The sequence below is a fragment of the Pelodiscus sinensis genome, chromosome 2 (genome assembly GCF_049634645.1).
Source record: "Pelodiscus sinensis isolate JC-2024 chromosome 2, ASM4963464v1, whole genome shotgun sequence".
NCBI lineage: Eukaryota > Metazoa > Chordata > Testudines > Trionychidae > Pelodiscus > Pelodiscus sinensis.
The window spans coordinates 193,916,411-193,935,186 of NC_134712.1; the positions used below are offsets into that span (position 1 = coordinate 193,916,411).

Consider the following 18,776-nt stretch of genomic DNA (forward strand, 5'->3'; position numbering starts at 1 on the left):
GGAGGTGAGGGAGGAATGGTGTATGAGCCCCCGATGGGAAGGACTGGGCTGGCTCTGCGGGCTCCTCGGGGTGGAAGCTCTCCTGAAGCCCCTTGATTGACTCCCCCCTCCGGATGGCAGCCTGCGGCAAGTGCAGCCGGGATGATGGCAGAGTGCTGTGATGTGCCTAGCGTGGGCACTCCAAGCCAGGACTGCTTTGCAAGCGGGGAACCCCTGAGAACTGTCTGTCCGGGGTGGGGGTCAGGTCCCTTTAAGCACAGCCCTCGGCTAGCCTGAGACAGCAGTTCCACTCTCTAAGTCCTAATCTGATGCTGTGCCGGCACTGCTTCTGGCCATCCTTAACCTCGGTTCAGGGTCCACTCAGTGTGGACATGCTAGTTTGAATTAGCAAAATGCTAATTTGAACTAGTTTTTAAGTCTAGATGCGCTAATTTGAATTAGCTTAGTTCGAATTAACTAATTCGAACTAAGTTAGTTCGAATTAGTGCTGTAATGTAGACATACCCTCAGAGACTAACAAAAATATATATAGTATCATGAGGTTTCATGGGCAAAACCCCTTCTTCAGATGAGCTAGATATTGGTGTGGAGAAAGTAAGTAAGGAAGCGTTTTTTACTCCTCCTAATACAAGAACTAGTAGTCCCCACATGAAAACTAATAGGCAGCAGGTTTATCACAAACCAAAGGAGGCATGTTTTCATTCAAATACACAAGCTTTGGAACTCCTTGACAGATGATGTTGTGAAGGCCAAGACTATAACAGGGTTCAAAGAAGAACAAGATCAGTTCATGGAAGATAAGTCCATCAGTGGCTATTAGCCAGGATGGGTAGCGATGCAAAATCATGATCTAAAGTCTCCTTAATCTCTGTTTGCCAGATCCTGGAATGAGCCACAAGAGATGGAGCATTCAATTATTACTCATTCTGTTCATTCCCTCTGAAGCACCTGACAGTCACTATCACAATACATGACACTGTGCTAGATGAACCATTGGTCTGAGCCAATACGGCCCTACTTATGTTCAAACTAGGTTATTTTCATAGGCCTGTTTCTGATTGGTAGGTATGAGGTTTTTCTTTGTACAGTGTTTTGACTCAATAAAATGTTTTCTACATGCACATCATGCATGTTCAAGCTATTTTTTAAACTACAGTCCACATCTAAAAGAATGCAATTTGCCAAGCACTGCCGGAGGGGAATAATCATTCAGCTTCAAATATTCATGTAATTTGGGTAATGATGGCTATCTTTAAATCACTCCATTTCATAGACAGAACACATGTTAATATCTTCCCCAATAACTGAAGATTATTTATTTTGGCTCCAACAGTTTAACTGAATATTAAAACTGTAAATAATTGTAATAACTTATGGTATTTTACAGTGAGTTCATTCTATACCCTGAGGCAAAGATATGGTCCCTTACCCTAAACATTCTTTCATTTATTCACTATTTTGAATACACAAACAGTGCTCTGGCTAGTTAGCAAAATTAGTTTGCAGGTTTTATGGGCACAGTATCTTTCACCGAGTATAAACTGGTTCTTAATACACAAATTGTGTCTTATGTTCACCAAATTAAAAAAAATAAGTCAATCAGCATTCTAGGAAATAGTTATAATGCAGTGAATGTGTATGTTAAACAGTGAATTTCTGCTGGAAAACATTTGTTTGGTTGAACATTATGACCTACTTTGCTCTAACTAGATGCCAAACATTTACAAAGCAAAACAACAACATAAAAAAGGTAGGCATTTTATTTTGCAGGTTACAATCTTGCCATTAGCTTGGTTTAGAAACAAGTACAACTACTCATGATTGTGTGTTATTCAAGCAATATTTTATCAAATTAGCATGAGTTGCTGTTGTAATAAATCTGGTTAACTAGGTCACTGGCTCCTATTTGAAAAAACTAAGGAGACACTAACAAAGTTTAGATCATCATTGATATTTAGGCTCCAAACTTTAATTGATTTTAATGAAAGCTAAAAGCCTAAATATCCATAAGTTTAAATCTGGTGCTAGGCTTAACTAAAGAAATTTAGCCAGATTAAAGGTGTGATTTAAAATTTATTTCATTAAACTAGTGCCATCCCAATGTGGGTGGTCTTATTACAATTTAAACTAGGTGAATGTGGTCTATAGTGAATTAATTAAGAAGCTGTTTAATTTAAACTGCAGTAAACCACTTGGAAACCACAAAGAGTTTGGACCAGATTAACTACATTGTTTTTAAAATTACATCTTCAGTAAATGAAGCCACTTCCTCCATGTAAACAAGGCTGAGGAGATAATGCCTCAATAGGTACAATGCCTTTCCCCCCCCCCCCCCCAATGGATGCACTTTTCAATCACTTGCTGGTTCACAGTGATGATCAGAAAAACAGTTTTTTATGGGTTTGTAATTACTGTACTGAAAATTTTAAAACCCCTTCTCTCAGAATTTTTAACTTCTTCATACCTTCAAGTTTGTGTGTACAGTATTATTTCCAATTCCTCAAGCAGTCCAGTGGTCAGCTATGGCAATGATTTCTGCTCCAAGAAAACAGTCATCGATTTTCCTTACTTACCAGTACCCTAGCCTAGTACAATGATTGAAATTTTTAAAGGCAAGTAGGGATTTAGTCACAAGTTTCATTGAAATGAACAGGACTTGTTTGAGTAAACTGTCAAGTTGACTTTGAAAACTCTCAACCTCTGCCCCAGCTGGCTGAAATGGGGATGGAAAAAGGGGGAGGGCGTGGTTCCAGTGATAAAATCATGCAATTGTTGGATACTGACAGCCTTAGCTCTCCTTGCCATATAGGGGCTTGAAAGAGAACATGACAGAGGTCAAGAAAAAGCTTGCTAGTTTAATAAAAATTGAAACTGACATCCCAGCTGCTATGCTTGAAACCTGGTTAATGGGGGTTGCTGGGCCAGAGAAGAGAACAGGAATTGCTAAGTGAGGAGCCTGACATGCCTCAACAATCAGTCATACTCAGTCTACCCTAAAAATGGTTGGGACTGCCCAGACATGGGTATCCCATCTAAACAAGCATGGTATTTGGGACAAGATAAGGGAGTTGGCTTCCAGCTGCAGGAGATAAGGCCTCTCTGTTGCTTTGTGCAGTGAGAGAGCTCCAGCTCATTTCTCAGCCACAGGAACAAAACCAACTACAAGCACTCAGCATCACAGCAGTGCCCCCACCCCCTTCCACTAGTTCTCCCCAAACCAATTCGCAAAGGTAAGAGGCAGGGAGAGAAGCTAGTTCGCATTCCTTCTCCCCTCCCCAATTCCTTGTTGTGCTGGGATAGGCCTGTGTGCTTCCCACCCCTAGGTATTACGCTCATCCCTTGGACCAGAACTCAAGGGAAGGCCAAGGTTGAACAACCTGGAGGCCTGCTTCATGCCAGAGGTTGAGTTGTGAGCCTTGTAAAGGGCTGATCTCACAACCATGGGGACAGGTTGCACAGTTAATAAAGGCTCCCAGCTGAGTTAAAACCCAGCCTGTTTGCTAGAAGCAATGAAAACTGGGCCAAAGGGAGTGCAAGAACCACAGCATGCCAGTGATGCACAGGGCTGATGGGACTATTTTTACATTACATTTACTTTTTATTAAACCAGCAAGCTTTCTACAGATTTTATGCAGAGTTTAATTGATTTGTCAAGTGCTGCTAATGGTGACATGAGTCCCATGTATGTGGGGCTAATGATCATGGCACAAAATTTTCATCAGCAAGAGTGTATTTGTGCTGTTCACTTAAGTCAACTGAAAGTTGAACTTCCCTGGTCTGGCACCCTTGAGACCCAACCGGTCCCAAACCAGGGAATTTGCCAGACCAGCCCCAATCAATGCCAGCGCTTTCTCACTCTGTCACTGGCTCCCAAGGCTCTTCTCCCAGCTGCTGGCCTGCCAGGTCTCCAGCTTACCCAGACTGTGCTGCTGGGAGGCTGGGGCTCCATTCCTGGCTACTGGCCCTTTGGGGCTCTGCTCCCAGCCTCTGGGGCTTTCCTTCCAGTCACCCACCAAGTCTCTGGATCTTGCTCCCCCTGACACTCCTCAGTGCCAGAACTCTGTTCCTGGATACCTGCAACAGAGTTTCCAGGGCTGCGCTACCTACCACCAGCCCCAGGGCTCCACTATTCCTTGGTCCAGCAATGCTCCTGGCCCCAGCCTGCCCGTTTTTCCCAGTGAATGCTCCAGCCCCAGAGCACCCATTGGGTGGCCGATGATGCTGGACCATGTGTGTTGCTGGACTAGGGAAGTCCAGATTACAGAGGTTCAACCTGTACCACGTTCAGCACTTCATCCATATGAGAAAAAAAAACATCATAATGGTTTAAGAGATTTAGTTGTTCCAAAACACCCTGTCAGCCGAGGCAGCGGATAGCTGTGATGTGATAATGGTAACTGGCCATAAACCATTTTCTATTTAATTAATGGCAGGCCCATAGAAGTATCTCATCATTCCCACAATAACAAATGAGCTCATGGTGACTAGTACATTAGGAATACATTTAATGTAATATAGTACCAGCACAAGGGAACTTAAAAACCACTTTCTAAAAAGAGACTATGTAAGAATGTATCAAACTTGTTTTTTCAAATGTCTCATTTTTTCCAGTAATGGCCCATCCCTCTTTACCACCCAAAGATTGCAGAACACTTTTCCAAAATGAAATGTGATGGTTCTTCAACATCATCAGCAGGATGTTTGTTGTTTTCCCTTTACATTGGTGCCCTTCAAATAGGAAACAGGCAGAAGCCTCTGCTATCACTCTGGACTAAATAAACACTATTGCTACTGGCCTGTATGTCTGTACACTGCATGAATAATTCTTCCAATTTCTTCAATTAAAATGGCTTCAGATCAAATGAATTATAAATTACTTCTGTGGTACGAAAATGCTGACATTTTACTATTAAACTAGTAAGATGCAAAAGATGCTAAACTATTCATCAGTAAGGCAGCACCACAAACAACTACTTAGTGTTGAGACTAAAGAATATAACGTACAGGCATCACAGAGATTTGTGGACCTCAAGAAATTTTTTCAGGCAAGTGAGAATTTTTTACAGCCATGATGCGTATGGATCTAAGTTGTTCTTTGGTCCATGTAAGGAAATCTGTGTGCTTGCCAACAGGCTAAAAGTTTGTCAGGTAAGAAAGCATGTATTAGGAATCTGATTTTTTTTCAAATTACATCTGTTAGTTCAGAGCCTACTGGTACAGTTAGTCAAATTGCTACAATTGTTTCTGTGATACTTGAGGTGTACATTACCTCTTACAATGAATAAGACCTGTCCTTTTTTTCTCACGCTACACAAAACATGTCAGGCCAAAGGCGTAATTGGGGAAGGGATAATTACAAGAGCAAAAGGATATGAAATAACTTTTATCAAGTGACTAGCTTGGTTTAACTTTCTGTTCATGTTTAAGTCTGAGGCAGCAGGGTGTGAAAGGGAGATGGTATTTGTGATACAGGGAGAATAAGCCTTATTGATATAGTATAAACCAGTTTAATGGCTTAAGAGTCCTGAGGAAAGTACATGTAAAGATTGACTTTAATGGAAAGCAGGTTGGAAACTGTCCGCTTCTTTCGGGCTCTAGCACTGCCAATATCACAGAAGCTCACTTTTCAGGAAGGTGACGGCTACCCTGTCTCACTCTCGGGTCATGGCTCCCGTCTGAACCCTTGGCTATCTGTTCTCTAGCCAACCTCTCCTACAAAGTGGCTTTCCTGGTAGCTATTTCTTCCACCAGATGAACGGTGGAACAGTGGACTCTTACTTCTGTATAGTTTTCATAAGGATATGGTGCGGCTGTGCCCCCATCCATCCTTTTTGCTGAAGGTGGTGTTGCCTTTTCATATCTATCAGGACATTTTTCTTCCTAAAAAATCCCATGCTACACACAGGGATAGGGTGCTGCATTCCCTGGACATAAGGCATGCCCTTATCTTTTGTACTGAGCACACTAAACTGTTCTGACGGTCAACACAACTTTTAGTCTCAATCATAGAATGTATGAGGGCCTCCTGATTAAGTCACAGCACCTGTCATCCTGGATCACTGTGTGTATCAAGCTGTGCTATGATTTGGCTAAGGTGCTATCTTCACCTATCACAGCGCATTTCACCAGGGCACAAGCCTTTTTGGTGGACTTTCTGGCACAAGTTCTGATTCAGGACATCTGCAGGGCGTGAAGTGGTCCTCCGTGCATACCTTCATTATTCATGATGCAATCACCCAGCAGGCATGGGATCATGCAGTGTTCAGTAGAGCTGTACTGCCCTCGGCAACAAGCTGAGGTCCGACCCCTCCTCCGTACAAACTGCTGATTAGTTGCATATTGGAATGCGCATGAACAATCACTCGAAGAAAAGTTACTTACCTTGTGTGATTGTTGCTCTTTGAGATGTGTTGGTCACGTTCATTCCAGACCCTCCCTGCCTTTGGCAAAAAGGAACTGAAGCAGGAGCCAGGTAGGCCAAGAGGTGTCACCACAGGAAAAAATCTTCCGATCATTATGCAGGCGGCATGTGCACACACATATTGGGTATGGACATGAGTAACGCATCTTGAAGAACAACAATTATAAAAGTAACCAACCATTCTTTCCTTCCCCAGCAAGAGAGGCGGTAGGAGTGCCAGTCATTAAATGGCATTGGAGTTTTGCATGAAGAAACTCATTTTCAATCTAGGGATTTTACTTCTCACATAATGCTCTACAGAGAGGACTGTAGCTTAACATAAGAACATAAGAACATAAGAACGGCCATACTGGGTCATACCAAAGGTCCATCTAGCCCAGTATCCTGTCTACCGACAGTGGCCAGCACCAGGTGCCCCAGAGAGGGTGGACCGAAGACAATGATCAAGCGATTTGTCTCCTGCCATCCCTCTCCAGCCTCTGAAACAGAGGCCAAGGACACCATTTTATCCCCTGGCTAATAGCCTTTTATGGACCTAACCTCCATGAATTTATCCAGCTTCTCTTTAAATAAAAGAGAGCATATGGGCAAAGCACTACCTATATACCTATATGATCTAATCTTTGCAACAATCAACCAAGGTCTCTCCTCACTGGTAATTTTTAAATTGAGCTGTTTTTCTAAGACATTCTCTAGGAATTATTTTGGGGGAGGTTCTATGGCCTGTGTTGTACAGATTCCAAAGCCAGCAGATGGACATGGCAAAGATTTTATATCACTGCTATAGGCAGCAAGAAGGAAATGAAGAACCGTTGGGCCTGCAACACCCTGAATCCCCTTTGTCTTGGAGGTGCAAGGACATTTAGGGCATAGATATGGTCCCCAAAAGAAACTGATAGTCAAAAGCATCTGATCTCAAAAGCATTCAGTGCACAGAGAGCAAGAGTGGAATCCATATGGATAAACACTAAGGATACATCTACACTGCACAGCTATTTTGGGATACCAGAGGAATCCCGAAATAGCTACCCCACGTCTACACAAGCCACCTGTTATTTCGAAATAACGGGCATGCTATTTTGCCATCCTGGTAAACCTTGTTGCATGAAGGATAAGGAATGGCTCGAAATAGCTCATTGCTTATCTTCTTTTGATCTTAGGGTGCTGCGTAGACACACCTTAAATAAGTTATAAGTTCCTCTCCTACATGTGAGGAAGCAAATGCAAGATAGACCGTGGTGATCTCTAGTTCCATGTATTTATCTTTAAGAAGGGATGTGTATATACACTGCAGGAAAAGAAAGTGTGAGTGTAGTCTTTTGCAGAGCTCTGCAAAAATCTTTGGCTATCTGCAGATATGGATGCATATGTTCACAGCTCATTTTTGCAAATATGGATGGAGATGCAGATACACATTTTGTATCTCGAACCCCACACATTTCCAAATATATACATCATCAGATGTGGATATCTATAGCTCACGGTTGTGGAATCAGAAGGGCTCTACAGTCTTATATGACTCCTTTTCTGTATGGATGTTGAGAAAATCAGTTTGCTCATTATTATGAAGACTTCTATTTCTTAAGCAACAGACAAATCACATGCATGTTTAAATATCTTAAATCACACCATAACAGAGTTTCAAACATGTCGGAAATGAGCAGAAACAACACTATGGTTGTTCTTTCAAAAGTTTACAGACAAAGACTGACTTAATGCAGCTTTGAAACTACCATGCCAAAACAAAACAAAAACCAACAATGCTTTCCTGTGGGTTTTTTTTTTTTAAGTAATTTACATTTAATCCAAGTGCTGTAATATAGTTGGTGCTTTTGGGGCACGAGGGGGATCTCTGCTACTTCTTGATTATGAACTTCTAGTTCCAAATGCGGTTGACTGGTCAGTTCATAACTCTGGTGTTCTATTATATGATGTGATTTATGTAGCACTTTGTTAGCCTCAAAACATTTCACATAATTAACAATTTATATTCATACCGGAGTATACTGCTCTTTCACTTACCACCAATACAGCTGGCAGTAGTATACAGAAACCCATCTAAATGGCTTTTTCCCCCTTATATAACAGAAAGTGAATAAGTAAATGATCCAATTAATTAAAAGGAAGTTTAGATAGCAGAATACAATTCAGAATTAGTCCAAGAGGCGGTGAAACAGTCTTTTGAAAATAGTTATAGGATCTTTAATACCCAGAACTGGTCAATAACTGTTTTAAATCTCATTCAAAGAACTGTAATCTCAGAAGAACAGCACCCTTCGCAGGCTACAGCATCAAAATAAGACTCTGGGGATTGTGCCAATATTGGTACTTGGTCAATATCACTATCTGCAGCAGCCAGGAGATGAGATCCTCAGGAATTCGTGACTCAGTCGGACCTTGCTTAGCTTACAAAATTATGGTCTGAATTAATATGTTACAGACTAAATCTGGTCATTTTTACACAGTTAATTACATGTTAACTTTTAGCCATAAAAATAGTATTTGAATATTTAAAAGCTGCCTTATTAACAAAGTATTATATAAAAATCAATAGCAAATGACTGAAATACAAAAATCAAATGGCTCGTGTCTTTAATATAAAATACATTATGCTTTTCTTCCAAAAGCAATAAAACAATAATAACCCAAATCAGAGTGCATTATAGAATAACTTAGGAACTGTTATGAAATACAAGAAGATTTCGTGTGCATATAGTGAATCTTGCAGTCAGTGAGATCATAGTAGAATCTATCTTCTGTGTATTTCAGGCATTTTTTATTTCTCAAAATACATAGATTAGTTTTTTTCAGTTTTTATTTTCTACTAAGTAGCCATTGCTACCACCACTTTTCAAAGTAAATGCAGTCTGTAGGAACACCAAAGTTTTCTAGTAGTTTGGATATAGATTCTATCATTGGAGGTGGACCACAGATGTACCATAAAGTATCCTTAGACACATGTTTTTCTAGTTCCTTTTCAGATATTCTTCCCTCTACCAAAGAGAATACACATAGATAAGAACAGAAAATTAATATGAAAATAGATATTTATATAGTCAAAAGGCAGTGGCTTAAAAGTTTCAAACATAATTTAGTGGTTCTGCACTCCAACACCCGTCCTCTGTTTAAGGTTGCTCAAGTTAGGAAACCACACACAGAAGTATACAAAACCACTTAGTTACCTGAAAGCTAACATCAGTTTTTAAAAAAACCCAGTGTTAATTTGCAAGACATTTGTTGTTCAATTACTAATAATAACAGTCATAATACTGTACAATTAAAATATCCCATATTTAATTGAGAATAGATCTCTTTCTCCCTCTGTGACAAGGACAGTGGAAATGATGATCCAACATCACTTAATAGCTGTGGATTTATCCTGCTTTGTCATTACAGCTTTGAGCAAAATAATATAAGCACTTAACACGCAGAGGAGAGGACTGGGTATGAAGTTTAAAAAGGACCAAAAAGTACATACAATTAGATTATTCATGTTTCTCAGGTACACATTTTCCCACTTATCCACTGGGCTCCTCCCCATTTTGTATGATAATTTGTTAGATAATATAAAACATTGGATTATGTACAAACATCTGTAAGAGTACTAAAATTCACTTCAGTATAGGCTGAACAACACTACAGTCATAATTCCCTCCAAACCAATTGCTTTAACATCTCTAGGCAACACCACAGTACATACCAGTGATATAGGGCTGAAGTTCTTCACTGATTTGTGAACTCTGTTGGGTAACATGGAAACTGCATGTGATCTTTCCAGGAAATTCATTCATCAAACCAAAGATATTATTCTGGAATATTAGACATACTTGGTCATACCACAGAGTCCATTAAATCAAAGCAGATGTGTGCACAGAATCCCAGAACACGGTTGACTGTACTATAGTATATATGCTATGATTCTGTACTGCAAATTCTCTTAATTTAAGAATTTGATTATTTGAGTTTAACAAGACAGAACTTTAAGCACTTTCGACTTCTTTATCTGGAATCTGAATATACTACCAATTATATTGCTGATGTTTTTCTCTGTTTCTGCAACTGTAATTTGTAATTAAACCACACTTGCATCTTATAACTATTTCCGCTCTTTTGTGGCTTCTCCTATTGCAGCTGTGAAGCTGTCAAAAAGGCAAACTGGTCTCCATTTCCTCCCTCCATTTTCCAGAAACCTGATGTTTTTACTTAAAAATGAACAAGTTGTGCATTTCAATTGTCCTTTTGGTACAAGTCTGGAACCACCTCCCCTTGATAATATACTGGCCTATATTTCAAGAAAAATTAAAACTACCCACAGGCTAAATTTTTAACCCTATTAAGGTTCTGAGTAGAAACTCATTAATTCTCAATTCTATAATCCACAAATTTGCTCATTCTCACCTAAATCCCAGTGGCCTCGTGTCAATGCTCAGTGAAAATTACTAGACTAGCACTGTAATGAAGTTTCACAACTACGACTTCATTAGTTTCTGATTTAAGCAACTTGGGACTTCTATAACTAAAGGTAACAGGCAAAGCTCCACAAATTAATTTTAAAGAAAGTAGATTATAGGATATTTGCTAGATTATGATGTAAATCCAAACTATATTCTGTAATGCAGTATCCTGTAGCTTGTTTACCCTCTAGTCTGAGTAATCTGTCATGGGCTTCCCGGTCAATGAGAACAAGCCTGGATTTAGAATAGATACAGAAATATATAGAGATGTCCTTTAACTCACTTTGAAGACTTTGGGCGAACTCTAGTGCTCATGAAAATAAGAGACCCTCAAATAGGACAAGGTATACAGATAGACAATGCTGCAAACAGCTCTGCCAATACCCTTGATACAGACCCAATTTTACTTCCATATTATTGCCAACTTCCGTTCACAAGATACTCGGGGAACTGTGCAGAGTTCTGTGATTTTTTTAGTCAAATCTTCTTCAAAAGATGAGAGATATCTGGTCCAGGCTAAGCAGGTTCATAAGCAAATTCACAGGCTGCCCCCTTGCTTATCAGGCCCAATGCAGCAGTGGCCAGAGCTCCAGGCCCCTTTGAACTGCCACCAGAGTGCTGCTCTGAGCAGCTTGCAGGGTTGGAGGAAGGGGGAGACTGTGGCCCGAGCAGTGCTGAGAGCTGGCTGCCCTCAGCCTTTCCCCTTTCGCCCCAGGCCTTGCCTCTTCTGGAGGCAAAGAGCTGCCTCTCCCCACCCCCACCTTGGCTCAGGGCCAGTAGTGGATGTTGACCTCGCTGCTGGCTATACATTCACTCTCAAGGAGTGCAGGCCATGATTCTTCACACACCTCAGTGCTAACAATGGGTGCTGACTGAGAAAGGCAGCGCTTCCCCAGCATCCTTGGGTCAGAGATGTTTTTTTCCTCTGTCTGTCTGAATCCGCCAGTTGACAACGAATGTACAAAATGGATATGGCAGCTGGACAAAAGACCTCTCTTCTCATAGTGACTGGAAGGTGGGAAGGGAAGAACAGTCACATTCACATTTAATGAAACTTGAGACAGCTATTTAAGCAGCAACTGGAAAAACACTACATTAATATGGTATAATTATATAGTGGGTAATATACCATAGAGCTACATTTTCAATGGGAGTTGAAGAATAGTAACTGCCTATGAAGTTGCTGAAGAGAATGCACAAGGGAAAATGTCAGAGCAATGAACTATTCTAGCATGAGAAGGTGATAAAGGAAGGCCTGCTTCACAAGCAATTTTTTCTTTGGGGTTAAAGGGTCCACCATATTCTTGCTGAAGCACTAAAGGTTTCCTGGGACGTTTAATATGGAGTAATCTCATAACAAGGAACACCAAGCCCCATATCCTGATTTACAAATCGATCAATGAATTTTTAGTATATTCTGAAAGCTAAATTTCAAGAGATCATGAAGAACACAGATAATAATTCATTAAAATATGGCAATGTAACCTGTAGTCATCTTATCAAACAGTTATTTTCCAAAATGCTGTAATATAAAGACTATTCTCTCACAAAATTGTAGAAGTAGATTTTCTAGAAAGTACAGGCATCCCCATCCTCATTAAAAACTGCATATATTTATTTATCAAGCACACAGGAACCTTTGCTGTTGCACTACTGCATGAAGCTATTGATGCAAGTGTGTTATTCTGCCCCCAGAAGCAAAGAACATGGGATGCGTTAGCAGAAGCAAATATCTTCTTTTACCCTGAAGGATGTATCTGACTTAATTATGCAATTCTGCAAGTAGAAAGAAAATTCTTTACTGAGTTGTGCAGACAATACACCTTTCATAATGCATAATGTTTGATTAATTTTGACTTGCCTAGCAAAATTGAGAAACAAGGATCATATAATTGCCACTTCCCCCAATTTATTTATTGTTTACATTACAATAAACTCTACAGTCCCCAGTGAGGGGGCCCTGCTGTGTTAGATACTACACAGATCCATTGCGAGAGAGAGTCTGCATCCCAAAAAACTTGTAATTTAGACATGACAAACTGAGGGCTGACTGGCAAGTATCACAGCATTTACAGATTTTTTTACTGAAAGAAACTGTAAGAAACGTTACCTTTTAATTTCATTAAGTGTCATAGCCATACTATACAATAGGGTTTTTGTAACTAAGAGGGGGAAACTCATCAATTCTTTGCCTAGTTTACGGTATCATGCCCATAATTCCTATCTCCGATACACGAAACAATATCACTATGCAATCAGTGGATGAAAGTAGCCCTGATTTTCCACTACCTATCTTCCTTGCCTTTGTAATCGTATCACAAAAGTGCTATGGTCAAACACAAAGACCTTCCATTAGATGAGGGCAAATCATTGCCAACTGTCACAACAACTTCTGCATTATTTTATTAATGTCATATGCAAGACATTATTTTATTTTAATTTGTCTCTGCAATGCGTGACTTGCGCAGATTGACTTTTTCTCGCTCAGGAGAATAACAGAAGTCAGAACCTATTGGCAGATACAAGCACTTTAGACAACGTTATACTAACAGGCTTCCCCTTATGTTTTATCTTGGATAATCTGTACAGCAGCCATCTTGCAGCTCAATCCCTTAATGTGTTTAAATACACCAGAGTTTCCTAAACTTGGTTTGCAAATCATAAATATTGTTTCACTGGAAGTTTTCACCCATTTACAGTCTACTTCCTTCAAGTAGCTTATTTTGAGCTAAGGGTGCTGTGTAGATGCACCCTAACAAGTTACATCAGTGACCTTACACCCAAATGCTGCAATACCTGATCCTTAAACTGTCACAAACATTCAGATGATGGCAAAGTATGATTACAAACTATAAACAATCCACATAGTAGTATGAGATGATGTTACAGCAACATGATGAAAACTAGTTCTGGGCAAGAAACACCGTACTAAAATCCCCACCTCCCACATCTATGTTTTCACACTTTTGAGCTAGAAAACAGAAGTAATTTTTAAAAATGCTTTTTAAAGAAAATTGATATAGGTACTTACACTTCTAGGATTAGCAAATTCTGAACACATCATAATTGCTAATATTTTTATCCTTAGCAACCCTTATGTTACAAGGACGCATAGCTTCCAGCTCTGTGCTACAATTTCTACATCTTCATTTTGTCTAATCTCTTCAGTAGAAATTTGACCAAACCCAGCATTTTAAATTCAAAATTGCAAAATTTCATGCCAAAAAAAGTGACTTCGCATTTTCAAATTATACAAGAAATTCTCAGTCAGGCCCTTGACATTTTAGGGTGTGAAATTTATATAACCAATTAAAAAATTGAAATTGAAATTTATAACTTTTAAACTTATTTTATCCAGCCATAATCAAAACACAGATGTCAATCTTGTTCTGAGACTTTTAGGGATTTTTTTTTTTAAACAATTAGGGAAGTTGGACTTCTCTCTACACCAACCTTCCCTTTCCCTCCACCTCAAGAAACCAAGACCTTTGACTATGGTCAAAGTCAGTAGTGGGGAAGAGGAAAGATGCCTGCCTATGCCACTTTATGGCCTTAATTATCTTGGTCAGTCCTCAGCCTGGACCTCCCTCACAGAATGATGCTCTTCTTCCCTTTCCTCTTTCAGTTCCCTCTCTCCTTTTCTACTATCACTGCCTCCTCCGGCCACTCTGGCTTCTTCTCTTCTGCAGACTCCATGGTAAGAGTTTAATAGGAGACAAGCTGCCGTGACTATTAATAAGGCCACTGCATAGGCTGTGTGTTGTACTCTAATTGCCCAATGTGGACCTTCCTGGAATACTCTAGATCGGGGTGGGCTAAAGGGCCTCCGTGGGCCGGATTCGGCCAGCCAAACAGGTTGATCTGGCCCATGGAGGTCCTGCTGCACCCCTGCGCCCAAGGCCTCGGTTCTGGGGGAAAAAGGGAATGCGCGAAGTCTCCTCCCACCCTTCTCCCACACTGCAAGGAGTGCACAGTGCTTAGAAGCTCTGCACGCTTCTTGCAGGACAGGAGGTGACTTCATGTGCTCCTCTTGCCCACAAGCCCTGATTAACCAGGAGATATGGGGAATGCGTGAAGTCTCCTCCCACACTGCAAGGGGTTCGGCACTTAGAGTCAATTGACAGCTGCTGCTCAGCTCGCGGGTGACTAAGTGCAGTGCTCTCTTGCAGGGCAGGGGCAGACTTTGCATGCTGCCCTTGCCCCAGGCCCTGACTGACCTGAGGGCAGGGTAGGGCAGGGTAGCGTGCGAAGTCTCTTCCCACTACCAGGGGTGTGGGCAACTAGAGGGGACAGACAGCTGTTCAGAACAGCTGGTGGTTCTCTTGGGGGTGGGAGGAGACTTCACACGCTCCTCCATGCCCAAACCAATGAGGGTCTGTGGGCCAGAAAGCACAGAAGTGTCCTGGCCCTGCCCCTTCTGGACAGCCAGATTTCTGAATTGGCCCCTTGTCAAAAATTATTGCCCACCCCTGCTTTAGGTACTTACAGCACATTAACATAGTCCAGCAGGCTACATGTGTGCCAGAGAGGGCATAATACAGCCTCTGGTTTGGGCAGTTGATTCAGCAGTTCTCCAACCTGTTCAAAACCATCACAACTTGCCTCCTATCAGACTCAGTGTCAGTCTGCAAATGTGCACTAGAGATGGTGATGGTGAATATCCATGCCCCCCAACTACAATGTTACTTGCTATATTCATTGGACCTGAGTGGTGGTTAGTAACACAGGCACACACTTCTTTTTAATATATATATCCCTGTGTGCGCACTTGCAAAATTGATAAATTTAAGCCTGAAATAATAATTTAAGTACGTATAAAAAAAATCAAGAGATTACTGAAAATAAGGGAGGGTTGGCATCTTTGACATAAAAGGTCACCAAAGTCATGACTATGAGAGAGCTGTTTAGTGGCATATGTTTAATATATTTCAATTCCTAGTGCATGTGTCCACATCACAAAAAACAGCAGCAGATTTACTGCCACCTCTGTTGGGAGGCCAAGAACTAAATGAAGAGAAACCAAGTGACCCTTTCAGCTCTGAATCAGGATTCTGACACACACTTGGGGGACATTATTGGCAACCTTGTGCTGCTGTTGCACACAGGTGCACACACTTGCACTAGGGATGTTAAAGACCAGTCGATTTCCCCACCCCCACTTGTTGCCTCTATGAGATAGAGGCAGCAAAGAGGGGGAAAGAGGTATTTCAAAGTGGCATTTCAGAGAAGCAGCCATGGAGCCCAAGGTCAGCTGGGGACTCCCCAACTGATCCCAGGTTCTGTGGAAATGCCATGCAGAGCCCGGGATCAGTTGGGGACTCCCCAGCTGACCCCAGGCTCCTCTGCCCCTTTGAAACATGCAGAGGTGGCATTTCAAAGGGGCAGCCGTGGAGCCCGGGGTCAGCTGGGAGTCCCCAGCTGGCTCCATGGCAGCCCCCAGCTGGCTCCATGGCAGCTGCCCCTTTGAAATGCCAGGGGTGGTGTTTTAAAGGGGCAGCCGCTGTACAGATAATCCTCAACTGTGGGGTGGCTGCCCCTTTAAAACACCGCCTCTGGCATTTCAAAAAGGCAGCTGCCGTGGAGCCCGGGGTCAGCTAGGGACTCCCAGCTCATCCTGGGCTCCATGCAGCAGTGGGAGCCCCTTTGAAACACACGGAGGTGGCATTTCAAAGGACAGTGGAGCCCAGGGTCAGCTGGAGAGTCCCAGCTGACCCAGTGCTCCATGTCTTTAAAATGCACAAGAGCCCCTGCTGGGGTCTCTTGTACATTTCAAAGAAGGCACCAGAGTGTAGCCCCGAGTCAGCAGGACTTCCTGCTGGCCCCAGGCTGTATGTGGAGTTCTGCATTCCTCCTTTGAAATGTGCAAGAGCCCCAGTGGGGGCTCTCGTACATTTCAAAGGAGGAATGTGGAAGTGCCTATTGACTAGTTGAATAACCAGTCAATTAACCACATTTTAACATTCCTAACTTGAACCTCTTCTGCATACTGAAAAATAATGCTGCATAACACATACTGCTGTTCTGTGCAGAAAAGATGTCAATATCCAGGGTTAACCATCTTAACAACAGTCATCAGCACGACATTTACTAAATCTTTTGAAACAATACCAATACATATGTTCAGCCATTTGATGTGCACAGATACACTCAATAGGATGTAATACTTCACTATTCAGTTTTGCTTTACATGGAGAAAAAATATTTTGAAGCAACAGTATTATCAGTTTAATTCTTATTCTATAAGCCAAGACTGTAAATCACATGATCGGAAAAAAGCTAAATCCTAGCTTCTCTGAAATTCCATCAGTAACTATCTGGTTCATTTTCAAAAGTAATCTCTAGCTTCATCTAGGGAGTTTTTAATAGCAAGGGTCTGATGATAGGTGTGATCAGCACCCAAAATTCCAGCTGAAGTTAATGAGTGCTCTTGAAAAAAAAATCAGTGTCTTAAGAAGAGTACTCAGAAATAGAGGCATCAAAATTTAGATGTGACTTTTGAAAAACTGGCTAATTGTCTTTAAGGAGCTAATTAGTATAAGCAGCATAGGTTTTTGAATAGAAATGTAGAAGGCTTATTTTGGAAATATTTGAGCTTTAACTGCAGCTGTGGTTAATGCCACAATACTATATTTCTTTAGATGTTCCTCCTCATGTACTGATATTGCTTCCTGACTATGCAATCTTTGTAAATGTGGGCACCTTGAAGATGCATGAAAATGTAATATAGGCCTTTGTGTAATTTTAGAAAGAATTTTTCAGAAGACATTTTCCATTAGAATTGCTTTTACAGATTGACTTGACAACCTGTGACTAGCTTTCAATTGTCTCTTTGGCAACCATTACACTGGATCATTAGGTCAGATGTTCCCAAACAGAAAGCAAATCAAAGATATTTAAGGTCAGTAAAACAGGAACAAGGGGGGATATGCAGAGAATTATAACAAAATTTACAATATAAGGCCTGATTTTGTACCATAGAAATCAACAGGAGCAAGAAAAAGGGTATACAAACTTCCTGGGGAATGGATAGTCTTTGTTCTGTGTTTGTAAAGCACTTAGCCCAAGAGGGGCCTGGTCTATGAGTAGCACTCCTTCTCACTACACTAATATAAACAAAAAGAACAATAAACCTTATGAAAAGGACAAAGAATTCAAGGAAATTCTAGTTTCCTTTTACTTACCTTAAATAAGAGTTCATTAGTGTTTTTTGCACTATAGTACAGCTTCACTGTTTCCATTTTATACCCATTTCCTTCACTCTCTTGATTCCTAAGAAAATCTGCTACATGTAGCAGTATAGAGAACAATGGGTTGATTCCTACGCCCCCTGCTATTAGCACAAGGTTTACAGAGGAGTCAGCAGGTTGAGGATCAAAGAAGAAATTGCCTCCCACTCGCAGAGCCACTTCTGAGTCAAGAGTGCACTAGGGATAGAAAATAAAATATTTTAGATTTAACTAAAAGCAAAGGACAAAAGCACAAGACATTTTTACATGGCTAAATCATAAGACAAGCTGGGTTTTAGGATAAGATAAGCATTGTTAGTTTTTACATATTTTACCAGTGAGGGAAAGCTCAAGTATTCTAAAACACACACTCAAAATTAACCCAGTTATCTGAAGTCAGTTGGTTGACTGCCCTGAAGAGGCCAGGTTTTTGTCCTCAGGCCAAGGCACAGCTGTAATAAAGAAAGACTGATGACATTTCCCCCTGAGGGCTAATGCAGAATATTTCAACTAAGGAGGGATTCATGCTAGAATTTTTACACAATAAAAACGTGTGCTGCTGTGAAGACCCAAGGTTAAAGTCTGAGATTTCCACTAAGTCCAGAGCTCTAATTCTCAGAAAGGCTCTTCTAAGAGAAAAGGAAGCAGGCCACTGGAAGAAGTCATGCTGCAGTA

General features: G+C 41.0%; 1 protein-coding gene across 14 annotated transcripts in view; it reads right to left on the bottom strand.

Moving 5' to 3' along the window:
* The window catches only part of OXNAD1 (oxidoreductase NAD binding domain containing 1), a 98,964-nt gene that overhangs the window by 57,908 nt on the left and 22,280 nt on the right, over nucleotides 1–18,776 (bottom strand). For 6 of the 14 annotated variants that reach the window (XM_014578661.3, XM_075922116.1, XM_075922114.1 and 3 more), the window contains 3 exons: nucleotides 18,057–18,299; nucleotides 10,122–10,230; nucleotides 8,026–9,414 (listed from right to left, as the gene is read on the bottom strand). In XM_014578661.3, the coding sequence (XP_014434147.2) occupies nucleotides 9,260–9,414; nucleotides 10,122–10,230; nucleotides 18,057–18,299 (507 nt within the window). In that variant the 3' untranslated portion in view covers nucleotides 8,026–9,259. The other 8 variants (XM_075922111.1, XM_075922110.1, XM_075922118.1 and 5 more) reach the window with 6 other exon arrangements.